This window comes from Lissotriton vulgaris, chromosome 9 (genome assembly GCF_964263255.1).
Source record: "Lissotriton vulgaris chromosome 9, aLisVul1.2, whole genome shotgun sequence".
In the NCBI taxonomy this organism is placed as follows: Eukaryota; Metazoa; Chordata; class Amphibia; order Caudata; family Salamandridae; genus Lissotriton; species Lissotriton vulgaris.
Window position 1 is genome coordinate 1,159,587,270 of NC_141697.1, and position 27,667 is coordinate 1,159,614,936.

General features: G+C 42.4%; 1 protein-coding gene across 2 annotated transcripts in view; it reads left to right on the plus strand.

Annotated features, from left to right (window-relative positions):
• The first annotated feature begins 15,494 nt into the window (after positions 1 to 15,494).
• The window catches only part of LOC147692947 (contactin-4-like), a 697,785-nt gene continuing 685,612 nt past the window's right edge, over positions 15,495 to 27,667 (plus strand). For both annotated transcript variants that reach the window (XM_086939200.1, XM_086939201.1), the window contains exon 1: positions 15,495 to 15,627. In XM_086939200.1, the coding sequence (XP_086795326.1) occupies positions 15,573 to 15,627 (55 nt within the window). In that variant the 5' untranslated portion in view covers positions 15,495 to 15,572. The remainder of the gene's footprint in view (positions 15,628 to 27,667) is intronic.

Sequence of the window (27,667 nt, forward strand, 5' to 3'; positions counted from 1 at the left end):
CGCAGGTCGCTCATTACCCTCAACGGAAAATGAGTCCCCAGCACCGCAGTTTGACACCTGCATATTCTTATCTGAATGTGTCACCTATATTTGTATGTATGTGTATTTTATTTCTATTGTGAAAACCCATCTAAAAGGCAGCGGAGAGCTGTGCATGGTCAAAGGCGACCTTACAGGGCCCGGGACCAGGGTTCGATTCCCGGCGCGGCAGGTTTCTGGACCAGGGTCAGCGGACTCGATAATTCTCTCGCCTCGGTGCCCACTCTGATCAGCGATCACACTCGGCAACTCTAGGCATTAGCTTGCCTCATCTTCACTAACGGCCCCACCAGACCGCCGGGGATGCCTGATCTCACCCTGGAGATACCCATTAAGGGACCATCTCTCAGGGAAGCCAGGAAGGGTTTCCCAGCGGTCGAAGCGCCTTGGGACCCTACGGGTAAGTAGTGCGCTATATAAATGCCAATACATTTACATTTACATTACATACAGTCAATGAGTAATAGGAGAGGAAGCTGAGCTGTGGATGGTTAATGCATATGTATTTAAGACATAAATTAAAAAAAAATATTCAAGGCACCATGAATCCTAGAACAGCAAACCCCGTTTTTCGTTGAACGGAAAAAGACAATAGAAAGTAAGAACAGGGCGGTGAACTGGATGATAGAAATTCATAAGTAATAATTAAGTTGTAGTTAACGGGAGGGGTGCAGTGTTTTAGTGAAGTAAAGCTGTGTTTTTTTAAAGAGTTGCCTACTGGGTGAGGGTAAAGCATCTAATTGTTTTCTAACCTAAAATAATAGAACTCTGCCTAATTAGATGCCAAAAGGGTACCACTGTCTTGAGGGAAGCACAGAGACGTCAGATTGGAGTTTTCAAGAATTATTTTATTCTTGATGAGATCCATGGAGATTCGGAGTTGGATGTCTGCCTGAGTTGGCCTTGAACATGCCCAACCAACAAAAAGGTTGTTTTTGTTCCAACTATGCCATCTGTCCAGTATGGATACCAAGGGAAACCATTTCAGACAGCAGGATCGATTAGCGTAAACTGCTGTTTCTGTTGATGTGATGGACCCAACATTTGTAGTCCTTGAACCTCAGACTCTGCATGTTAAGATTGCCATCGGAGACTGTGCCAAACTCTTCTAAGCTTACAATCATCTGTTTGCAACTTTAATTCACAAATTATTTTTAAGTGATTCACTAGGCATCAAGAAGATCAATAATTATTCATGGCATTGATGAAGAGGTGGAGAAGTGTGGAGAAGTGTGGCTCACTGGTTAGAGCAGGCAGACCCTGAAGCAAAAGTCAGACCCGGGACCAGGGTTCAATTGCCGACGCGGCAGGGTCTTGAGCTCAAATGTCCATGGACTCGACAATTCTCGCTTCGGTGCCTGACCTAATTATGGGTTCACACTCTGCAACTCTGGGCATTAAGCTTGCTTAATCTCCACAACGCCCCCCCCCGTGGTGGGATGCCTGGCTTTCACCTTGGGGATGCCCTGTAGGGGCTATCTCACAGGGAAAAGCCAGGACATGTTCCCAAGGCAAGCGCCGAGATACCTCCCCAGGTGATCGAGCGCTATATAAGAACATACAAAAAAAATGTTTTTCAGAATTGATGGTAATTGGAAAGGATGCTATGTTGGCGTGATTAGGTTCTTAAAGTTTTGCAAAGAACAGCCATTAGAAGATCTAGTCTACTGGTGTGCAACTCTCTGTAAACCGAAGTAATTCTCTGATATTTGCAAAGACCCCTTTAGATCCAGTCCGTCTCACTTTAAACACCTGATCAAACTATAGTTTGCATACCATGCTCATCCAGATTATTATAAAGTGTATGTATTCACAATACCAACAATTTATGGACCACCAACTCATTCTAGTCAGTTTCCAATCAGATTAACAAGACAAACAGGGCACAGACCCCACCTGTGTACCAATACTTGTTTTTCATCTCCAGACTTTGACCCTTGGTAATATGTAGATAAATGTAAGATAAGATAAATGTAGGAAAATAGTAACAAAGTGAGAAAGTAGCTAGAAGGAGACCAAATGAGAGGAGGGCGGTGGAAGAAAGTGGCAGACTTGGTGTTCAATAACTTGGTAAAGGTCCCTCAGGTGGTGGTCTCTGAAGGAAACCTTGGCCTCTGCACTATTTTCTTTTCTTTCTTTTTTACTACTTAAGCACTGGATACTGGACCGGTAGGCTTTCTTCAAACATGGCTTCCCAAAGTAAACCCATTATCATCTGTAGATAGGCAAGAATGTCTCTCAGGACCAATTGCATGATGGTTCAGAACAGTCATGAGAAACCATGATTCATTGGATAAACCTAGGTCCTCCTGCTCTGAATTGTGACACAGAGTACAACTACGGCACTCCAATTTGCCTTTAGGGTTCACTATAGTTGTGCTACACCTCATGGTCCTAATTCTGCATCTCTACCTCTTCTTCTATTACTTCGCCAAGAGCACATGGGAGTGACTGAAGAGCATGTAGGCCACAAATCAAGAGTGCTGATAGATCCTAAAGGCAGGAGACCTCTAAAACTGACCTTTGGAGATGGAAAAGGAATGGAATTGGTAGGCAGAATATCATGAAAGGTTGCAAGCTCAGTTGTGATGATCTGGGTTTATAAAACAGTGGATGGATAGAGCGGGGCGTAAGATAATTGCCTCTTAAATTGATGGTTTCCTAATAATGTTGCAGTTCACTTACTTGATCAACCATATAAGCAAATAGGCTCTGAAATTCTAAAATGTCACATTTAGCCAATGAGAGGTTGGAAGCAACAAGCAGGCATTTGCTCTTCCTGGATAGCCATATTTATTTCCCTATGCACAATTTCCTAAACCATTTTTCATCCTTGCCAAAACTAAAAATCTTAAGAGCCAAATTATTCTTGATAACATGCCTTCTCTCCCAGTCATGAAGCACAATATTAAGCCCTCGAACAGATTAACATATTTCCTCTTTCCTTGTACATATTACTCTTGAGGTTAGTATGTAGGTAGTATGAATATATGTATGTATGCAAAATTCTATAGCATGAACTAGCCAAAAGTCAGTGGAGCACAGTACAGTGTCAGAGACACAAATAAACTCAATGAATGATAAGAGAGGTAGCTGGTCTGTGGACATTTAATGTACTTTGATGTAGTGTTCTTTAACCCCTTGTCTGCTGATGACGGAACCGCTCCGTCATCAGCTGCGGTGGCGCTGTGATGATGAAGGAGTGGTTCCGTCATGGCCCGCTCGGAGCGCCTGTGCGGCGCGAATTCCGCGCCTGCGCGGCGCGAATTCCGCGCCTGCGCTGAGCGTTCCATTGAGCGCGGCGGGCCATGATGGAACCGCTCCGTCATAAGCACAGCGCCACCGACGCTGGTGACGGAGCATTTCCGTCACCAGCATGCGGCCGCGGTGCGGCCGCCCCGCCCCCTTAGCACTGCGGCGGAATAGCCGCCGCAGAGAAGGGGTTAAAGATGTGAATCTGCAGCTCTTTCCAAAACAGGATACAAGTAGTTGTTCCAGATCCTGAGTGATAAAACCTGCTGCATTGTTTTTTCTCATTCTACACTTCTTAGTCTGCAGTCCGATGATGTCCTGGGTGTGGGTATTATGAGAACCACCAGAGATGGTGAACTTGTGTGCAATATAAGTGGGGCTGCTGGTGGAGATGATTTTTACTTAATTGAACTGATTTTTAAGACAATACATGCCAGAAAGCAGAGACACTGCCGTTCCATCTGGTTGGTTTGATGTGATCATATTTCTTCAGACCCTGGAAGAGACATGCTTTGGTATGTAGGAGTCTCTTAAGGAGTGCCAGAGTGGAGTCTAGGAGGCTATGAGGGAGGGCATTATCACCATTCAGATGCAAGTATACCAAGGTTTGATGTCCCAAATATTCCATCTCATTCATGACTAGGGTTGGGCAAACTTGACCCCTTCCACCACAGCGAGTCAAAATGGTGACCCATGGTGCCCATTTTCTGGAGGCAGAAGGACATAGTGGGGTCCAAGACTGGTAAGCCTGCCTCTGCTCAATGGAATACGGAAATGAGCATGAATGATGTTCTGTAATTTGAGTGGCCTGATTGGTCAACTTTTCAGCAAGTCTTATCTTTATGCCTTCTGGTAGGTGCATTCTGTGCAGTGGTGGGCAGTGCAACCCACCACTAATCTATAGTTCTAAACATGTTAATGCAGATATTCTACTCACTCCTTTTTCTTTCGAACCTATGTATTTTCACTACAACATATCAGATTGCTTATTTATCATATATCTTTACTCTTCAGCTAAGTTATTCTTTTCAGTCCTAAACATTGCAGTCAAATTACCTTCCTTAGTCTGGTGGTGTAAAACTAGAAGGTGGGCGAGTCACTGAAAGCTCGAGCCAGACTCGAGCCTGAAGCCTCAGCTCGAGGTCTTGTTGGAACCTCGAGCCCATAACAAGTCGAGCTTTTAAGTGGCTTCTGTTGGCCAGTCCCTGCTCTACCCAGGATGTGGTGTTACGGCCAGAGCTGCTGACTTTAGAACTAGGGAACTAGTTTCAAATTTTGGCACTGGCTCACCAGCCTGTGGTTCTGGGCAACTCACTTAATCCATGGATAAAAAAATAAATGAGTGTACTGTAACTGGTGCAAACCCAAATCAGCTCAAATATTTTTAGGTTGAGTTCAGGCTTTCTGCACAAAGAGATAAAATCAAAGCATTAACTTAAAAAAGGAAAGAGACAGAAATATCTATTTAGTGGTTGATTTGTATATAGTAAAACCAGACAACCTGGATAAATCGCAGCTTCCCCACTTAAATTGTGTGATCTTTTGTAAATATTTTATTTCACTAAAACTCCTTTTACTTATTATCTCATATGAAGGCACTCTCAACTAAGTGAGTTCAGAATACCAGCTGTGCAAAAACCTATTGTGCTTCATGTAACCCCTCCCATGCTCATGACGAGCTCAGCTCAGACGAACAACCGTTACAACGCAACTATTACAACGGACTACTTTTACAACGCAACTACTACAACGCAGGATCCTTTACAACGAATGCCTTTACAATGCATGACATTACATCGCAGATGCTATTACAACGCATGCCATTACAACGTAAGTATATGTAAGTATATCATTTTATTAAAACATTAAAAAATATATATTAATAAATAAATAAATATTAAAAATAAAAATAATTATTAATAAAAAAAGTACTTTAAATAAATTAAATAAATTAATTTAAGTAATTTTAATATTTATTTAAAAAAGTTCTTAAAATAAAAAAATATAAGTAATTTTTACCCATACACTATCCAGCTCTTACCCTACTATTACACCCCCCTGCAGTTAGAATAGTAATTTTTACCCCTACACTATCCAGCACTTACCCTACTATTACACCCCCCTGGAGTTAGAATAGTAATTTTTACCCCCACACTATCCAGCACTTACCCTACAATTACACCCCCCTGGAGTTAGAATAGCAATTTTTACCCCTACACTATCCAGCACTTACCCTACTATTACACCCCCCTGGAGTTAGAATAGACATTTTTGCCCCTACACTATCCAGCACTTACCCTACTATTACACCCCCCTGGAGTTAGAATAGTAATTTTCACCCCTACACTATCCAGCACTTACCCTACATTACACCCCCCTGGAGTTAGAATAGTATTTTTTTCCCCTACATTATCCAGCACTTACCCTACTATTACTCCCCCCTGGAGTTAGAATATTATTATTAAACACCTACACTATTTTAAAAAATATATATATATATTTACAAATACATTAAAAAAAAATAATTAATACAATTAATTTAATATTTATTAATTACATTTTTATTTAAAATTATATACTTACCTATACTTACGTTGTAATGGCATGCGTTGTAATAGCATCTGCGATGTAATGTCATGCGTTGTAAAGGCATTCGTTGTAAAGGATCCTGCGTTGTAAAAATTGCGTTGTAATGGTATGCGTTGTTAAAGTATGCGTGGTAACGTCATACATCCGCTCATGACGAGCTGTGCTCTTCATGGCCGTTAGAACGCTCACACGCGGGTATAATTCCCCTGCTGTGCTGAGCGTTCTAAGGAAAACGGGTGTGGCCGTGACGAGCTCAGCTCGTAATGAGTACACGAGTACGAGCACCGGGGCGCTCGTGCGCCCCCCAGCCCCCGAGCACAGCGGGGGAATAACCCCTGCAGCCAAAGGGTTAATGGACTTTAATGTTGTTCTATAATAATCTGAGCCAAGGGCAGGGTTTACTTGACACCTGGTATGCCTCTTCGTTCACTAATGGTTCATGTGTAAAAGCTATCACTATTAAGTGCTTCTCAGTGCAGGGCTATAATATACAAATGTGAGAGCTGTTAGAGAAATGCACTATTAGGAATTATGAAGACACTATCATATGTTATGTGATTTTTGTTGTATGATTTACATGCCAAACATTTACAGGGCTCGGCTCGCGCACAGGCTCGAAGAGCCGAGCCAGACCCTCGGCTTGGCTATGACTCGGCTCTCCCTGTTAATTTGCTGGCTCGCCCACCTGTAAGTGAAACACGACTCTCGGCTCCCCCTGAGCGGTCACCGTCCATCTGGCGCGCGCACTCCCCTCGCGCAGCTTGGGAGCAGCAGAGAGAGTGAGGTGCCGGCTCGGAGTTCATTTATTTACGCAAGAAAAACATGTGGGAAAACCAGGCGAGAGAAAGGACTAAAAAAAATGAGCATTATTGAGCTGAGAGCGGGAGATGTAAGTGGCTCCAATCATGGAATGTCAACACACTAAGTAGTGTGTGGGGAAACAGAAGTGGCTGCGTCATCTCCGGGTGCAGCACGCGCAGCACAGCTTTATTACCTGCCAGCGGCCCCGAACCTGCTGAAATTGCATTAAAAGGAGTCTTAACATGACGGATCAATTCTCAGCTCGAGGAGGAGCTTTTACAAATCAAATAAATTATGAATTCTCCTAATCAGTCACTTAAGCCATTATTAGTTTTCATTGATTAGCGCTTCCTGCTCGTGTGCTGTATAATGCAAGAGCCGCAGATGCCTCTGATTATACAGTATGTTGAAGGGGATTGGGGGGGGGGGGGGGGGGGGTGCATGAGAAGGAGAGCACGAGAGGCCCTGGGGCAGGAGTGACAGTGGATGGGGAAGAGACTAAGGGAAATTAAAGGGCAAGGGAATGAGTGCACGTGACTGTCAGGTGTGTTCATGGCTGCTAACTTGATGAATATCGTAGCGGTCGGTTTAAGCTAGTCCAGCACTGCATTCTGGGATTTGTAGTTTCAGATTCCCATTATAGGTTTGGAGCTATATATCTCACGTTACGAAGTGCTTTTAGCTAAAAAATCAGGACTGGATGGGGGTGGCAAACTGAACTCGAGGATAACCTTTAGTATGGGTCTGAGATGTATGAGGAAGAACGAAAACAGAAGCAAAGAGCTCGCTTTTTTTCCTGCTACTTAAAACCTTTAAACCTTTTAGGACTGGTAAGTTTCAGAGTTGGCTTTGGGGACATATACAAAGGCGTTGCTTTTTAGTAGGTTCAAACATTAAAACATGTCTTCTAAGCAAATCCTTTTTCTCGTATGTTACCAGCCTCAATTTAGCGGTGTTGGATAAAAGAAAAACAGAAAGATTTTCCAGTTTAATACACAATATCGTGCCACTATATTTTGAAGTGACCTTTTCAGCTTCAATGAAACCGAGCAAAAGTAGCAATTTACTTCTTACTGCAGCCAAATGGACTTTCATTGTGCGACACCTTTTGAATGTTGAAATGACCAAAGACCCTGCAAACTTCCTTCAGTTTCCAACTCACAGGCTTATGTGTGATCTGGATTGTCGTAGCAGCATTCCTTTAGGTAGATTTCCATTCCTGCTTCACTTGATAACCTTTCAAATTTCACTTGGCACCCTTTTCTCTTTCAAAAGCCAAACTTGTTTATTTCAGTAACTGTCTTAGCCCATTTTACTTGTTTTTTCACCAGATTCAGTTGAAACCACTATTCATTTCAATAAATCCCTCCAAATTAAGGGCCTTAAGGGTGACAAAGCAGCGATGCAACACTTCTCAGTGTGAGCTCCTTGCGACACCATAGATGCGCCGTATTTACAGTATGGCTCATCATGTCACTGGAGTTACAGATATCTCAGTATTACTGACGTATGTGTAGGCACAAAAGTGACGCATTACTAAGGTGTGTCTGAAAACAGATGAAACTCCAGCAATATTTTCAGCTTGCGTCACTCTTACGCCTGCAGGCGGAAGGTTATGACACTATGGCGTCCTAGAAATGGCGCCCTAAAATCTTATAGATTTCAATGTGCTACTTCTACGAGGCTTTGGTGAACCCACCCTGCATACATTATACCTGATGCAGGAATCATTTAGCACAGGGGTTTACGAAGTGACGCATCTGCCTAGATGCATCTCTTCGTAAATATGGCTCAACGTGGCGCATTATTTACATCAGCGCAATGTCACAAAAAGTGGTGTCAGTGTGAGGCAAGGCTTCATAAATAAGGCCCTGATTGTGTAGCCATGTCTGTTTCAGTAGATATCTTTTGCTGTTACAATACTTATCCATGCCAGTTCCAGTACATTTATCACTCTATTTCAGTACTCATTTTTAACAGCAATACTTATCTTTCCCGTTTAGAAATATTGACATGTATGTCATTACTATGTATGAGGAGTGGGTGCATGTAACCATGTTGCCCCAGGGTGTCTGCTTTGGATTACTGATGAATGTGTGTTACCTCTGTACGCGCATGTACATTTATTTTGGGTGTAATATGTGTGTGTGTGTATTTGTGTGTGCCTGTAGGCACATGCGTCTGTGTGTACATTGTGATTGTGTGTTTGTGCCTGGAGTGTTGCTCGCTCTTCCCTATCCTTCGTTCATGTGCAGCTCACTGCCTGTTACCCATCCTGGCAGTTATACATTTGCATATCTGAATATCCTAATTTGCATACGGGATGAGTGCATATAAATTCTTCTTACAGCGGAGACGCTTTCTTAACTACGTGTTTTATTGTGAAACGCCTCCTGGGGAGGAGAGATACCAGGAAGCCTGATTTACTGACCCCCACTCTCTGAGCACTCAATCATCCTCTCTAAAAAAGAACTTCAAGTTCAGACAAGGAAATTACATTTATTCCAGAATATTCTGAGAGGGAACCCCGAGAACTAGTTTCAGATGCAAATTTCTGCTTGATTTCCTCTTCCTTCCGAGCTGTCCCCATACAAAACGGAATCACCTCTAGGCGCTTAACCGAATGCAGACATGCGTTCGGAGATTTTAGAAGGCTTTACCTTCACAATGGTGTCAAGTAAACATTTCTGCCTGCTTGCATTATTCCTAATCGACCTTCCATGGCACCCTCAAACTCCCTCAGATGAGTGAGATGGGTATCACACCGCCAACAGGGCTGCCAGTGTTGTGCCAACTGTGATGGTGGTTTGAGGGGGAAACAAAGTGCGGCAAAGCGAAGTACATACCAGCCGAAACGCATTCCTGCGACATGGGACACATGTAGGAGGCATGGTGGGGACGTAGCCATATCTCTTGTTTAAACCTGCACTCTCTGACAACTGTCAGCTTTATCAGCTTCTGGTGCCAAAGGTAAACTATCATCTGGGTGTTGGCAGGAGAACATGAACAAGCATTGGCGAAACTAATAGGTCTCACCTATGTAAGAGCTATTGGCTTCAGCAATGTGTTTTAGCCATGTTTTACACCAGCGTGACTGCTTTTCAGCATTGCTAAACATTAGTGGCAGAAAGTAGAGTGCCATAGAGTAGAGTGTCGTAGAGTAATGCCATAGAGTAGCGTGTCGTAGAGTAGAGTGGAGTGTCGTAGAGTGTCAGAGAGTGGACTAGAGTTTTGTGAAGGACATAGAATGGAGTTCAGAGTCAGAGAGTTGAGTGGCGTAGACTGGAGTGGCACAGAGTAGAGCGGAGTAGATTATGGTAGATTAGAGTGGGGTACAATGGAGTATAGTGTCATAGATGACAGTGGCATAGAGTGTTGTAAAGTGGCATAGCATGGTGCAGAGTAGAGTGGCGTAGAGTGGAGTATCGTAGAGTGGAGTAGATTGAACTGGCAGCGAGTGTCATAGAGTGGAGTAGTGGCATTGAGTGGAGAGCTGTGTCGTGGTGTAGAGCAGAGGGGTACATAGTGGAGTTAAGTGACGTAGAGTGGAGTATAGTGTTGTGGAGTGGGATACCGTGGAATGGCATTTAGTGGAGCGAAGTGTCTTAGAATGGAGTGGCATAGAGTGGAGTTGCATAGAGTGTAGTGGAGTAAAGTGGCATAGAGTGATGTGGTGCGGAGTAGAGTGTAGAGTAGAGGGGCATACAGTGAATTGGCATAAAGTAGATTGGTGTTGAGTGGAGTAGAGTGTCATAGAGTGGAGTGAAGTGCTGTAAAGTGGAGTGGAGGAGATTGAAGTAGAACGTTGTGGAGTGGCATGGAGTGTTGTAGAGGGGGGTGGAGAAGAGTGGAGTAATGTGTTGTAGAGTGGAGAGCCGTAGATTGGAGTAGAGTGTCACATAATGGAGTGTCATAGAGTCAAATGGTTTAGAGTGGTGTAGTTTAGGCTGGAATATAGTGTCATCGAGCAGAGTGTTGTGAAGTGGCATAGAGTGTCGCGAAGTGGAGTGGCATAGAATGGAGTAAAGTATCTTATAGAGAAGGGGAGTAGAGTGGAGTATGCATGCAGTGTTAGTCAATTGCTATTACAGACAACACATTTTCAATTGGAATTAACTTTTCATTTGCACAGACATACAGTAATATTGATAAAACTATACAGCGCACAAAGGACAATGTGTGGGAATCTGCATCACCTAGTGTATTGATTTGTTTTGGTCCTATTAAAATATTTGTTTCCATCTTTATTCAGATTTTTTAAAAATGTGCATTATTTGTGCTTTCCTAATTCTGATATATTTTGTAATATATGTACAGTTCATTTACTGGCATGTCGTTTTTGATATATGCTAGAAAAAAATCCTAAATCCCCTTTACTTTCATCTGCTAGTATCTAGTGAGATTGTCACATAAATCCACTCACTTTGCAGTAAGGGAAAGAACAGTAAACACCAACCTCCCTCCGAAGACAGAGCCTGACATTTGACAATTGTCTTTGAATGCACAGCATATGTGACAAGATTTAAAGGCCAGTTTATTGGCTTCTGAACTCCAGCATGGCTAAGGTGGAAATGCTTCAGCATCCCCCACTGGCCTGAAATTGAGGAATAGGACAATATGTTATTAGTAAAGAGCACTGACCAAAATAAACAAGTTCATAGACAGAATAGTGTTCCTCATATACATGCCAAAGATAAGTAGAATCAGTCAAGCAGAAAGATAGGAGACAGGAAACCTTTTCAAAGAAATACAGCTGTGAACTAATGAGACAACTGAATACACATGAACTCTTGTGGACAGCCTCATGAAAAGAAAAAAGAGTTCCCAGAAGATGAGCACCCATGAAAGAATACAAGGAGCCATTTGGAGAAGTAGTATACAGGCCATGCTCCACAGGAGGGTTAAAGACATGCTGGACAGCCTAAAACAAATAAAACCAACATATAGAAACCAAGTAAATGTGAGTTGCAAAAAACAAAGCCAATAGTGAGCAATGAGCACCCATGCATTCATAGGGAAGCTTTTAGCATGTCTTCAGTATGTCTTTGCAACCAGATAGCTGCACTGTCTGGTAGGCTTAGACCTAAAAAGGAACAGTATTACACAATTTCAATGACAGATTGAGGGTAATATGTGGCCTTCCTGAAAAACAAGCTAAACACAAATAAGGACAACCCAATAATTTTACCAGTGGATTGGGTATGTGCAAGTGAAGCATCTTCTTTTATACTTTACATTTTGAGAAACAGGCTAAAACCTGCTTGAGACTGTATGGCATCAAATGCAAAAGAAGGTAGACCAAGTGCAACAAAATGGTGAAGATTTACCAAGCACTGGAAGAGACCATCAGGATCAAGAGTAATGTGAAGAAGGGATAGTACCCTTTTCCTTATTCTGACATCAATGATATTTACCTGCCCGTGTCCTGTCCTGCATAGCCCTCTGAGGAAGCTTATTGAGAAAACTGTAAATGGAGGACATAATGGCAGGTATGGTGGCTCTCACCGCATAGGGATGCTAATGGGTCCAGACTGACTAGACATTCTGAGCAACCACTTGGGTACTCAAATTGTAGGTGTGGTGGCCTCTCACAATTGCAAGTGTTGGATATAAATTATAAATGGTTATACTCACTCACTAACTTTACCACCTATTGCGTACAAATCGTGATACACCATATCACCTCCACGTGAGATCACCAGTCTTTTTCCCTCTGCAGTAATGATAAAGTCACTCTTCCTGGATCAATCTAGGCCTCGCACAGGGTTATGATCTGAAGTCAGATTGATGAAATCAGGCTGTGGGAATGCATAGCACCCTACTTGTGTTTAGAAGGGGTCTGGAATGGGGAAAACTGGCTTCCCCATTAGCCACAATGGACAGAATCATACCACCCCTTTTTCTCAAAATACTTGTTATCAAATGATTGCTTTATTTGCTTTATTTTTCTGTTTTGGGGCTTTTGTGAAGCATTAAATGCTGCCAAACACTTCACAGGTCTCAGTACCACTCACAGACACGCAGGTGATACTTTCATTTTAATACTGATCTCATATTGCTTCCACAGAACTACGTCTGATATAAGCGTGAACCACGTTCCATCATATGATTTTTGAACAGTTTAAAATTCATATTCAGCTAATAAAATATGCAATGTTCTTCCCATCAGCCTTTATGAACAAGTCAAATAAAGCACCCTGCATGGTTGAAATCCTTCCTACTGTGCTTAGAATGAAATACATTAATTTTAAAAACATGACTTCTAAGTGAATTGTGGGCGAGGCTCACACTGCTGTATCACCATTCAATGTATGGCATGTGCCATCTGTTCCTTTTGGCACCTTGGCAAAAGACTTGCAATGATGAGGCTGACATTTGCAGCTTCAGATACCAGCCCCCCCACAGGAGGGTGTCATCATAATATACTAAATGATCTTCAGGATCAAACTTGATACCGGTGCTGCAGTGGCTTCCGGGTCCTGCCATCTGTTCAAAGATCATGAAGACCGCCCCGGGTGCCTATGGCATGTTAGAAGCAGGGCCGACAAGCTGTGGTTCAAGTGATAATTATTTTTGCCACCCAGTGACACCCACCCTTGAAGTATGGTATTCACAGCTGCCAACTTGCCTCTTCTTCAAAAGTGCCAAGTTTTGTGAACATGCTACTATTGGATGGCGTACCAGTGGCAAACAGTTGCATGCTTTATAGGAGAGATACAGAACTGATACAGAACTCACAGATGGTGCCTTCTTGGGGCATGAGAAACACACAGATGTGGCACCTTTGCCACAGCTAGTGAGTGCAATTCAAAACTTCAAACCTGTTGATCAATCAATCAATCAGGGTTCTTATAAAGTGTGACTACTCACCCGTGAGGGTCTTAAGGCGCAGGGGGAGGGGTGGGGGGGATATGTGGTACCTGTGAGCTCATCTACCCACCTATGCTCAGCTATGCATGGTATTGATGACTGTCTACCTGTGAAAGCTGCTTAGAGAGAGCCTCACCCCCCATAATCTAATTTAAAGCAGAATTTACATTTTTCACTACCACACTGTGTCTTTCTCTGTAGCCACTACTGAGGGTAACATCTCTGATCCTCTTCATTTAGACAGGTTCAATGGTGCCAGTTTAGCACAGGCTTTATCATGGTCCATCAAGGCTGACACCCACTTTGAGGTCAATAAATGATGACAACCTCACCTCAGGGAGACAGATTTGTGGGGCTAGGGAATGCTATCCTTCGTACAAGCTATGTTGTCCCTTATATGGGGCTCAGGGCTGGTAGATGATGCCATCTCAGGGTGGTGAGGTCAGAAATGATTGCCCTTTCTATTCTCCTTGAGTGGGAGTCAGCTTCCAGCAGATTTTGTTCCATACGAGGTAGGTTGTTGACTTCTACAATATGCTATCCCACAATAAGGAGAACCAGTGTTGGTAGATAGAGTCATCCCTCAAGAGGAAGAAAGAAGGAGACAAGTTTGTGCTTCTCCTCAGCTTTATCTCTGATGGAAGTTCTGAGCTTGTGGATGGTGCAACCAGTTGTAAGATCAGCAGTTCCATCTTTAGCATCCTATGCCATCTGTCTTCAGCAAGATTTAAGGAGCCCAATCTAAGCTCTTCCATTTGAGACAGGTGCAAGAGTGCCAATAGGTTCTGCTCCATGCGACAGAGATCCTGCACTGACTAATTCTGTCAATCCTTACCGGTGAGAATTGTAGATAGATTGCCAAGCTTCACATTGCCCTAGTAGTGAGATTCAGAGTTACCAACTTACACCTCTTCAAGCTTGATAAGATTCTTCTGCATTTTGATGAAACTAGAAATTGAAATTGATTTGATTGTCTGCTTTGCTTTTAGTGGGGCAGGACGAAAGTTCAAAGATAATTGAGGTGAGAATCACTCTCAATATGACATATGAAAGATGCACAAATGAGGGTGACTTGCCTCTGAAAATATGGCCTAAAAATGAAGGGGTATATTTACTAGGAAATAGCGCAGCACTGCGAGAACTTCTGCAGCGCCACACTGGGTCATTTTAAAAATGCAGGGATGCGCTGTATGTACAAGAATACGGTGCACACCAGTCTTTTCCCTTGCGCCAAAGAAAGGTGCGTAGCGCCAACACAGACAGTTGTGTGCCATAGTGCAAGGTTGCCTGCATAACAGGGGTCATTAGGTGTCTGCGTTACAGGGATTCCACCAAGTAATGCAGGCTCCCTTGCACCGTGGCGCAAGGATGTCTGTTTTGCAGGGAATGATTGTTTATGTGCAGGAAGGTGTATTTAAGGGTGATTTTCCCTTTCTATGTGTGCTGCATATCTGTGCTGCAGAATACAGCGCACATAGACAAAGCAAAAACGAGGAGAAATGAAAATATTCATCCTTATTGCGTCAATCTATCGCCTGCTTTCAATGGCGTTTGTTTTTGGTGCTGCTTCAGTTTTACAGATCCTTGTAAATCTGGGGTTGCATCAAAAAGCAATGGTAGTTGTGGTGGAACGCCCACAGCAACACCATTTGCACGCCCATTTCACGCAGAAAACTGCGTGAACGGGTACCATATTTCTGCGGCTTTGTAAATATGGTGCAGGGTACTACACCACCTGAAACACAGAAAAAGTGACATTCTAGAGGCACAATCCCCTTGTAAATATGCCCCTAAATTAGTTAATTCATTAGCATTTGTGTCACACTGGTGTAAAGGCTTTGTGGATTAAAATCTGTTTTTTTGACATTGGTTACGAATGTTTGTCATTACTTAACAATCTAGTGGACTTGCTAACCTTCATTCTTTTTTTCACAGACTAGAAATTGGGAAGAACACAAGGAAGTGCGTCCTCTCATATTGGACCAATTGGATTAGGCCTTGTTGGACATAATCCAGTGAAAATGAGGTTGCTATGGAAACTGCTGGTGTTGCAGCTGCTGGTGTTGGGCCTTGCAGGTAAAGTTCTATTTAAAGAAAATCTTTTTAAGAAACATCTTCCTTTTATTTGCATGTTGTATTGAATCTAGTCGAGCACGAGTTTCTTCTAGCCAGGATCATAATTAGAGCTGTGGGTGTCTTGGTCTAGCCCAGAGGCCTCATCTTGAGCATCAGGGGTTCTTCCATAAGATATACATTTTGTTGTGGGAGAGAACTCACAGGAATTAATAAGCCAAAGCATTTGAAGCACTTGATATGAAACAGGAATGGTATTGGGCACCATCCCATTTTAAGAAGGAGGTTTCTGATATAGGACTGACATGATGCTGTTGCTGAAACTGTTTCTCAATTGTGGAGGTCTCTCAGCTCTTGGGGCATGTCACTGGGATACATGTGGTTGGGGAGGATGTCTTCCTAGATAGCAGAGTTCTCATCTTTTTGAGGTTTCCAGGGATGAAAGATGAAGTGCAGAAAGACAAGGCCAAATCTGGTTGGTTGCAAATTATATCGCTGGATTGTCTGACCATGAAGGTGCGCTGGTGATTCTATACTCAGTGTGTCTGCATTATGTTAGAGGATTTTGAAGTTTTGTGAATGCCAATTTCCAGATTGAAAACTTGCCAATTCCAAGTGATATTTCGAGGAGTATTTGCTTTTCCTATTTGTGCTGACATGACCAAGGGAAGAAATTTAAGACATAATCCTAACATAAGTCTGTCTTAAGTCTGTCTTAAGACAAACTTAAGACAAAATCCTAACTTCTGTGAATACCAAAAGTAGTAAGTTTAGGATTTTGTCTTAAGTTAGTTCTGTGAATCGGGCCCTCAGTGTATAAACCAGTGCGGTCTTCATAGCACAACTATGCACTTCTTATCTGTACCGCCTGCCTTCTTTTTAAGGCTCTATAAAGCAACAATACAATTTGTCACGGCTATTAGCATTTTACTGATATAAAAATTGCCTACTTTAGTTGTTTACACTAGAACTTTTTAAAAGTTTTTCTTAGTTTTAGTATTGATTTTCCAAGATTCAATAACAGGAATACACACCAGATACACTATAGGATTGCACAGGTCTGCACTGGAACTTTACATGCCTTTCTTAGCCCAACACTTGGCGTGGGTTATTGCATCACTGTCCATTAACTGTGATGTTAATAACAATGATGTAAGAAAAGAGGTGTGTGTGGTCATACTGACGAGACACATGCAGTGCATTGAAAGTTGTGGGTTTATCTCCTTCACCACCTCCCAAACTACCACACATTTACACTTCAAAAAGTATCAGAATCTTAATAAATATTCGTTGTGTTCCCACAAGATGTGATTTGCCAGTGTCTGCTGTAAAGATGTATTTTCTTCATTAATAGTAATGAAAAAAATGTATATATTTCATGTGCTTTCTTAGTAGGCAAAAATGCTGTGATCTTGAAAAGCGTTCTAGAAAAGATCTGGCTCCTGGACTTGTTTTGTTGTAGCCTGCTAAGCATAGGGACTTGACATGGTAAAGCTGAAACCACATAAAGTCCTGCGGATTAGACATTATTATCTTTAATTTCTACCCTCACCTTGACCATTATCTCTGACTGCACTGCAGTGCTGCTTCATAATCCCCCGGAATGGACACATAAAAACTGCAGAAATCTCTGGATGAAATCCACAAAACACAAGAGTTCGCCCAATATCTTGCTCAGATCAAATGCAAGTTTTATTCAAAACAGATACACTGTATATTGTGAGCCAACGATCCATGTCTTCTGAGGCTCTGTCAAGGTCTGGCAAACGTACAGTGCCTCGCAGGCCTTATATATTTAACTAAAATAGATTTTTTTCTAAGTACCATTATTTCCTTTAATTAATTGCCAGGCTCATTAAGCGAGCTGTAATTAATTAGCAAATTCACAAGTAATTTAATGAATTTTCTTTGTAATTAATAACTACCTTAAAAGTTTACAGATCAGCAAATTGAATTGCAACATAAAACTCCACTTTATGGATCAAAGTTGATGATCACTGTACCTTCCACTGTATGTTGTTTACTCACTAAGAGGCGGCTACAGCAGCTTGTTGGGTGGCTATGGGGGCATGTGCTATCTTAGTGTGAGCAAAGTGATGATTTCTAGTGCATCATCAGAGGGGTGTTGGCTTCCCAATGATTGTGGAGGGGCAGATGGGTGCTCAGTTATTAGTAGGCCTGGGCAGCAAATTCCGCCCCGTTCGCGGAATTTGGGTAATTTGGGTAATTTCGCGTTCCGCGGAGAACGCGAAATTGCTCAAAATTCTGCGTTACGCGACTCCGTGAAATTTTTTGCTTGTTTGCGTTCTCAAATGTGTGTTCGCAAGATATTTCCCCCCGAGCACGCACACAGTGATTGCGAACAGTAAAAAAACATCGCGAACAAGCAATTCTGCGTGTTCGCGGAATTTCTGCGTGTTCGCGGAGATTGTTACCGGTTTGCGGAGATTTGTGTAACGAGATTACGCAAATTCCCCCCAACCCTAGTTATTAGGGACAGATGAGGCTTGTTCACTCCCTGGGGTTAAATTTTGAAACGTTATTCATTGGTGAATGTTGTTGGTTGCTCACTCATTAGGATGGGTATTGATCGATCCCTCGTTACTGATAGGGTTTTTTGCTCATGACTGGTGAGGGGTGCTGATTTCTGAGCTTAATTTGTGCTGGTGTTTGCAAGAGCTTGGCACTGCCACTTAATTGCAAACACCAGCCCTTACTTATGACAGTCTCCCATATCACGGCGCTCTTGCTCTATTTCTGAATTAAGCACATCAGGTTTACAATTAAATACACATTTAAAAGACACTTCTAGAGAGTCAAGGCCATACATACTGATTTTGGGGGGCATGGATTAGTCCAAATTGTGATGAGAGTGAGTTTTAATAAGGAGTGTTTATACAGGCATGTGTCAGTAGTAGCAGTTCCAATTGGTGAGGCAACCTGCCTCCTTAGCAATACCTTTAGACATGGCACTTGATTATTTACAAATTAAGCCCTGTCTGTTCACTCGTTGAATATGGAGGTTGATTGTTTACTTGTTAAGATTTTACAAACATCTTGGAGAGGTTTGGATTACCCCTCACAGGGAGGGGAATTATTTTTGACTCTGTGAAGGAGGACTGTAGGTTGCTCATTTATTGTGTTGTTATGCAGATTTCTAGTTGCGCTATGACTCGGGAGAGTATCCTGGCGCTGAGCAGATGTGTTGCTAAGCACACCACGGGCCTCGTATTGCTACTCAAGAAGGCAAGTCTTCAGACTCTTGCGAAATTCATGAAGTGAAGTGGAGGCACATGTGTAGTGGTAGGTCGTTCCACGCTTTAGGAGCAATATAGGAGAAGCCTCGACCCCCAGACCTGGTTTTCCATATGCGTGGGATTTGTGCAAGTAGGAGTCCAGATGAGCAGAAGTGTCTGGAATGTTTTTGAAAGCAGATGAAATTGGTGGGTATGCTGGGCCACTGTTATGTAGTGCCTTGAAAGTGTAGAGTAGTTTGAATTATGCTTGTTTGGGAATGGGGGCCATTGGAGCTCCTTCAGGTGTGGTGAGAAATGAGTGTGGTATGGGAGGTTGAGATTGATTCTGGCCGCCAAGCTCTGAATGGTCTGCAGCCTTATGGTGAGGTATTTGTTGATCCTGGCATTATGGGTGTTCTCGTAGTCCAGTTTACTTTGGACTAGGGCATGCATGATGGTTTTCCGGGTGCTGATTGAGCACCATTTGAAAAGGTTCCTCAGTATCTTCAGGGTGGGGAAGCGTGAGGGAGGGACTGCATGGCCTTGGGTGGATATGCCGAATTTGCTGTTGATGATAATCCTGAGTTTATTGGCATGGGTGGTGGGGATGGGTGTCTGTCCTAGCTCTGATGGTCACAAAGCAGATATTGATGTGCTCTTCCCAAAGATTGAGATTTTAAACTAGTCAGTGTCCAGCTTTAGACAGTTTGTCTTCATCCAGTGAGCGATTCCAGTCATGTTGAGAAGATATTTTATTTGATTGATTATTTGGGGATGCATATGGGTTGCCATATTTGAATGTTGAATTTGAGCAGGGTCTTGGTTGATCAGTCATTGAGAATTAGAAACAATTCCACAAGCATCAGAGATGGCTGTCAGTTGGACAGTTACTTGAAGCAATTAACAGATCACTTACTAGAGGAAGGATGTTCGTTCCTATCTTTTTGAGGAGCCCTCAATAAAACTGATTAATTGTAAAATGTAAGCACAGACTTTTAATTTCCTGCAAAATCTATTGTGATGCTGACATTTGTTTTAAATTATTGCAGTAGAGAAACAGCTTTACTTCAAAAAATATATTCTGATAGAAAGTTGCACTAATCTAATCATCTCTGGCATTAAATACCATTCAAACTCACGGATAGAGAGTGCATAGTAAATGGAGAATAATACAGAAATAAACAAAGAATCATTTTAATTTGATAACATAATCAATGAACACTTATGAACCAAATCATGCAAATTTATTTTTTCTGCACAAAAAAGGAACATTTAGTTGTGCTCATATAATGATGCATGCACTGCAGTAGATTTGTTTGGTGGGGGGAGAAATTTAGAGTTTATTTATAGTCAGATGGGTGATATCAATGGAGATTCAGAGAGTGAGGTAATCATTTGATTGAAAGATTGCACAGATCACAAGGTATGCAGGTGACCATATTTAGGGGTGGTTCTATAATGATGTTGAATGTGATCATTAGGAATCTGAAATGGCCTGTAGGCACCTTGGATGGTCATAATTAATGTGGAAGATGTTGGAAAGTTGGACACACAGAATGTGGTGAATTAAATGGTATTATGTAAAAATACGGATTGGAAAAAAACTTGTACTACAAAACACAAATACTGAAACACAGGTAAAAAACAATTATTCATGTCTCAATACTTACATAGTCTTATTCATAAAGGTAAATTTCGTTGTAAATCAATAAATATGGCCATGTTTACCTGTTTTATGCTGCTGAAGAATTCACAAAGTGAAGGGTAACATCATTTGTATGCCCAAAGATCTCAGCCACACTTGCAGAGAGCTCCCATAAATCTCTCTCTAGGGTGGGAAAATAGGCATTCTCAGGAGCAGGGAACCTTGGAAATCTGTCACCATGTGCGTTTGTGGGCACTTACAAACTCCTCTCCCTCCCCTTTCTATCCTGGAAATTATAGGAATTTTTGCTCTAGCCTGGGGCTAGTGTAAATCCTGTTCCAGAGCAGAAAAGCGAGTGGATCACACCTTGATTTGGTGGGTGTGTAGAGAAAAGGATTTTTCAAAGGGGAAAAATATTTCTTCATGTACAGAAAAAAATACAAATATGTGTTTGTATAGAGGGTGCTATTCTACCTGTCTCGGCTATGCAGAACTCCTCACAGATGGATTAGTTCCTGATGGAACGACACATGACCTTCTCAAGAACACACATGGAAACCCACACCCCACACAGAGTCCCCTGCAGATTCCTGTGTAATTTGTTTGCTCCTGGATGTGCTAAACTTACAATTGTGAAATGTGCACTCTACAAATGTAGATTTATTACTGTCTTTGTGAAGAATGTGCACAGGTGACAGCAAGAGTTGTCTTGAATAGGGAGATACATGGGTAATGCTTAAGGATACTTTATCTTGACTAAGGTCGTCTGATGAAGGCACTGCCAGAAAGGATGACAGAATAGAATGCAGCCCATCCTATGGGCATCGCAGTTCACATAGAGGCCACCCAGATGTATTTGGGTGGCCTGCCTCTCTCTGATCAGAAGCCACCCAATGGGGAAGGGCACAGTAGAACCAGTCCTTAATTTGAGCTGGTGGTTTCCGGTGTTCCGCTCCTGCACTCAATTGTCAACTCTGCTGCTTGACAGTCTATCAAAAGGTGGCACTGTCTGGCTAATTTAGAGATGACCACACAGCAGTTCATTATTATTTCTATCCACATTAAAAATTACTATTACCAGATTCCCAAGCCTTTCTTAGAGCTTTGTGTTCCTGAAATGGTCTGAATTGTCACTCTTGTAAGAGTGTGACGGTTAGTAGTTGTGTTGTTACTATCATTGGCAGCATGACAGGGGGAATGGGTGCTGCAAGCTTCAGTGCAGGGCCGGACTGGCTACCGGGCATTATGGAATGCTGCTGAGCTGGGGGCTGATTTCATTGATGGGGACCTGCTTATACTGAACAAAATTAGTCTTGCTTTAATTACTTCGAAGTACAACAGGTCTCCATGAACGAAATCAGCCCCCACCGCAGTGCAAGCAGCCCCAGGCTCGGCAGAATTCCAAAACGGCCGGTAGTCAGTCCGGCCCTGCTTCAGTGGCCTCCTGCTGAGAGCCCTGGCACTTATTTTTTTTTAGGTCGAGCATTCGAGACCTCTTCTATATAACTTAGTTTATACTTATTTTATACTTATATATGTATGTACTTTGTGGGCTCTGGAGATCAGCCATAGGACTTGTCTGCTTCTGCTTAGGGACTTCTTTTGGTTCCACTGCCTCTATTTAACAGTCTTGTTAGAAAACGACCAGCAGAGGTCAGTAAAATATGAGAATTGCTTTCCGCTGAGAGACTTTCTTTTTTTTCTTTTTCTGGCAACTGCCTCTATTTAACTTTCTTGATAGAAAACGACCAGAAGAGGTCAGTAAAATACCAGAATCACTTTTGCATTCTCTAGATTCCAGTCCATAGAAATTGTCTACCTTGAGCACCCGTAGACAATAATATTTTTATCAAATCTTGTATTTTCACTGTTATGACCACCAAAGGCCCTGATTTTATATTAAAAACCGAGCTTAGAACTATACCATTTCCCTTTGAAAGGCAATATTTCTCTCTATGTGTTCCCATACCTGGCGTGTCACGCAGTTTGGTGCTTACTTTCCCTCCATGTTAAAGAACAGTAGATTTTTCAGCACCCAGGCTAATGTGCTGCACAGCTAAATACATATAAGGTCCCAAAGGCGAGACTGATTGCATTGCAAATGCTTGTTACTAATTAGGCACTCAGAAGAACGCCATTTTATCTTAGGCAAGCACTGTCCCTGCAGTAGTCCTTCATCTGTTTCTCTTCCCTCTGTGCTAAGTGCCTCGCTGCTGAGCTGTGATCACAAATAGGCAAAGGGCGTATGTGCCTCTGAATGGTGGGCAGGGAGCCAGCTCTACAGACTTCGGCTACAGTGAGAGCGCCAAAGCAGCCTGGAGTCGCGTGACTGAGACCTGCTGCCTCTTACCCGGAGGGGAGACGGCAAAAGCCTGTCTCTTCTCCCCAGAGAATGGTGTGGTTTCTGAGGCGGATGAACCAGGTCAGGGAAGCTATTGATGACAGAACATGGCTTTCAGTAAGTAAGAGAGCAGGGAGGAAAGTGCAGAAGCACCGCGCTCATTCACACGTAAAGACTGGCTCACGCACTTCAAGTGACTGAGGGCTTTTAAAGAGCTGCTGGTTTTCAGTCATATGTAGAAATGTATGTGAAATGTGCTCTGTAGGGCCAGCACCTTATGGAAATATGAAACGCATATTTTAACAGCAAATAAGGTTCGCCAGGCTTTGCCATGCTCCATTCCTAGTAACATACTTACACATTCCTAACATACATCTCCTATATGGTCTTCAGCTGGATCCTTGCTTCCGCCAATGCTGACAGAAAATGAATTATTTATTTAATTTTCCCTCTACATCGTCCCTCGAAATCTCCCCTTACCCGGCCTCACCGCGCCCTCCCCCCGCTGTTACCTCTATGGACCGCGGCTGGCTTCCGGGTTCAAAATTTAAAGATCATTTTTATTTTTACCAATCTTGCTGTTAGATAGTTCAGTGCCTTCTTTGCCCTTTCTGTCTAATCGAATTCTCGAGTATTACTACTAGTCCATTCCCTTCCTCCAGTCTGATATTAAAATATAAATGTAAGTCCACTAACATAGCTCAGCTATATCATCTTGTTGACTTCAAGGTGCTGGCCTCTGCTTCGACGAATCCTCTCCCAAAGATAAATATTGACCTGGCATGCTGTGTGAAATGTCGGGGTTTTGTGACATTTTTTAGATTTCCTTTGCAAAATGTTCAATTACAAAAGCCACAAGTACCTGTATTTCAGCAGGAGGCATGATTCCTTCCACACGAACACTGGGGCTTTTCTTGAGCACACGGCACTCAAGAGTTACTTGTTGTGAGTCTCAATGTATGTTATTGCATCCAAGACCAGGAGGCAGATGTACCTAGTGTATGCTTTGCGATTACCAAATACCACATTTTTGTGACTCGCTATTTGATAATCTCAAATACCAATGCACATATGTGCCTTTGACACCCTTTTGCGATTTCTAGTGGGTCGCAAATAGACCTACCTCATTAACATTCATGAGGTAGGGCCCATTGGAAATCGAACAAATCACAGTGATGATTGTGCCTGTGATTGGTTTTTCTATATAGCTATGTTGCTAAATTTAATGCAGTTTGTTTTCCTTAAAGGAAGACATGATGCCTTTTAAAAGGAAAAATGTTAAGTTTTCTTTTAATTTTTAGATGTCGCAGACCTGTGTTGCAGCGCGCATGCGCTGTTCGCTCTGCGAGGCTTCTTGTAATCGGGATATTTCAGAAGTGGAGTTGAAGGCCCTCCCATCATTCTTATTGGCTGGGGTCATCGTTTATGGTAAACGCGGGCTTCCCATTGAAAATAAGGCTTCTTTATTACTGCCCTGTCTCCTTTTGGCCCCACCCATCCGGACTGGATTGTTTACTTGCGGCGCTTTAGTTAGTCAGGGAACACTATTTTCTTTAATAAATAATGTGGAACAATGGTGGCACTTGAATTTGCAGCGTGCCCGCACAGCACTCGCGGGACAAAGGCGGGTGCTAATTGCATGCGGAGCGAAGCACGCAATGCGCTCTTTTACTTTAATATTAGCCAACATCACTCGCTGGACAATGGAGACAGGGTTGACTTCTGGATGTTGGCCTTCACTGTCGCCATCCGGCAGGCTCTTGCCTTTTTCCTGAATTCAGTGCCATTTCCGTGCACTACTACTTGAAGCCATTAGTAGCCAGCCATCTGCAGCTGTAAGACAGGCAGCAGAGGAGATGTGCTGCCACTGTTAGTAATATCATACCATCAGGCGGAGCCGAGTCCCATGCACGGCCATGACAGAGTTAGTCAGAACTCAGCAGGCTTCGGGACTGTGTAGTGTTTTTCCTATATTTGTACAATTGTTTTGCACATGTACTACAGATATGCCCCTTTGTTTTAACTATATGTATTTCCACTGCTAGTAACACCTGACTTACAGCCTCATTCAGTAGTACAGGAAGTCAGTCACAATTAGTTGGGCTGCATTAACATAAAAGAGAGACTGTATCGCTTGTTCATGCGCGAGCTTCCATTTCTATGGTGAAGAGTGAGCACGTTGACGTGTGTGATGCGCATTTCATTGCCCGCGCAGTATAAGATCTTACTCAGCCAATGAGAAGAGTTGTTTAAAGAAGGTCATCCGTTGTCTTAATCTAGTCTTTGTAAAGCTATCGTTAGAGGCGCATCATTTGAATCGTACTTGTTAGCGCTATAATAAGCGAAAGCAGTAATATAAGTTCGGGACTTGTGGTTGTGTAGAAAACGCGGATAGCTGGCTAACAGATGAGGCAATTTAGGTGCTGTCTGGGCGTCAGAGTGAGTAGGACTTCAATGACGCTAATTCCGGTTGGGGACACCGATACAGAATACCATGCTAGAATCAGTGCTTTCGAGCCAAATCAGGCATGTTATTTGCTAATTTTAACCAGAATATCACCCAGACATTTTGCTTGCTTTTTATTTTTAACTTTATTTGTAATTTTCTCACATGCATAATAAGATTAACTTCAGAGACAGATGTGAATGCTGGAACACAGCATTTTAACAATCTAGGCAGCCGTCCGGCTTGGTTTTCTGTCACTGAAGTAGTTTTACTAAAACTACACGCACAAAGTGCATTGTTTCTTTCTGGCTTTGCCAGTGCTTCATGCTACGGAACAGCAAGGTAAAATGCTTAGAAATCAAAAATATAACTAAAAAACTTTGTAATTTACAGCACCAATAGCTCTAACTTTCACAAAAGCGAGACCTATGCCATTGCAAATGCTTTTTTAATAGTAGACAATGGTCCTTGGAACCACTTTCGGCTCTTAAAAATGATATCACAAACATTCACAAAGAGTAAGGTGTCCCTTGGGACCCCTACACATTTGCGAATGGGTTACCACCTTTGAAGTAGGTTGTAAAATGGGAATGTTTTGTGACCGTATTTTGGTCTCAAAACATTCACACATACCACTGCGATTCGGTATTAGGAAGTGGCCTCTAAACACGTCCCTTCCTAAAACCGAATCGCAAACCCAATTTACGATTCATTAATAAGTTACAGGATCGCAAATTGGGCCTTTGTTCACTAGAAAGGCCTTTTTACGTTTTCAAATGGCCCAATTCTTTGAATTGGGCCATTTGCAAAGAAAAAAATCCTTTGTACATCTGGTCCCAGATGCTTGTGAGTTACCAGTTCAGCAAGATGTCAGAGAACTCGAAAAAAGCTGCTGAGCAAAGAATGAAGCCCCATACCAAATGCTTGCAAGCTGCCAGCACCAACTAACACTGATGACGCAAATCTACACAAGTGCGTAAGTGTAGGAAAAGCAGAAAACTTTGTACGCTACAACTAGAACAATTATCGTCAATCCAGCAAGACTATACTTGCTAGCATCAAAATCTACCTGTCCCATAACAGGATTTTAATGGCCCTCTGCCAGGTTGTTTGGAAACCTCTGTGCTATCTTCAACCTGAGTTCAATGTTTCGGGTGATGTATGGTCAGAAAATGAGCACTGCAGTGAACACACAATCTCCTTTTTATTGCTGGATATATGTCTACTTCTGCACTTTCCCACTGTTGCCCTCCCAAGGAGGTGAACACTGTTAAGCTGCTGTACACTCGCTCATCACATTGGTCAAGAGTTTTATTTGATTCTCTGATTGTTTCGGCCACCTCTATCCGCCGTTTGAATCTTATAGTAGATTCCCATACTTTCTACCTCCTCTGTGTGTCTTCCAGGAGCTCTACAGAAATTCACAATCAACAAACATTTGTAGAGAACAGCCTTTCCCAGCAGTTCGATCCAGGTTGCTATAAAAAGTGGACACCTGGCCGCTCCTCATTTGATAAACCAGTCTCAAGAAGCATCTCCTGTTTGTGGGATCCCCCTGCACACGTTTTCTATTTGTATCTTCCACGTTCTCAGTTTACAAAAGCCTTCGAAGGCATACTATTCCCAGTCGCCCCTGCTCGGTCCAGTCTGCTCCATATGATTTCAAGTAGGATACGTATTTTATCATCAGTTTGTAACATTCTATTTAATTTCCAAACAGAACTACTTATCCTTGGTTTTCGAAAATTTGACTTCTACCAGATTTAAAGTATTTTTCGACTGTGGTGGCATTCACAAAGGATCCCCGAATACTTCTAGAAAACTAAGACTGCTGAACATTACACCCAAGTACTCCAATATGTAAATCTCTTCCCTCACACCCTCATTGGATACAAAGCTGTTTCCTCCCTATTACCAGGACAAAAATCTTGCTTCTTTCAAGAGAGGATTTCCATGTGTTTCTAGTGCAGGAGAGTAGCTGCAAGAGGCCAACCAATTCTTACACATTCATGTGCTTGTGAGTGGTCACTTTCGTTTGCAAACCTGAACTTCAGAGAAATCCACAACTGATAATATATCTAAATTGTGGAAAATACACAATTCTAGCAGATGTAATGCTTCCACAAATGCACTTTGCACATTCTAAACTGAAACAATAAATAGGAAAACTGCTGTCCCTAAATTCAATTGTGTCTTGCAAATTATTTCAATATCTAGTTCAGTGTGAGTTTTTTCGTACCTCCACAAACCTCTTGCTAAAGTCATGAACCTTTTGATTGCCCTACAAATGAGCCAATACAAATTAGACCTTGTTTTGTAAATATGTTAATGAATGACCAAGCAAACTTAATACTGGTCTCCCTGTGGTACTTTCA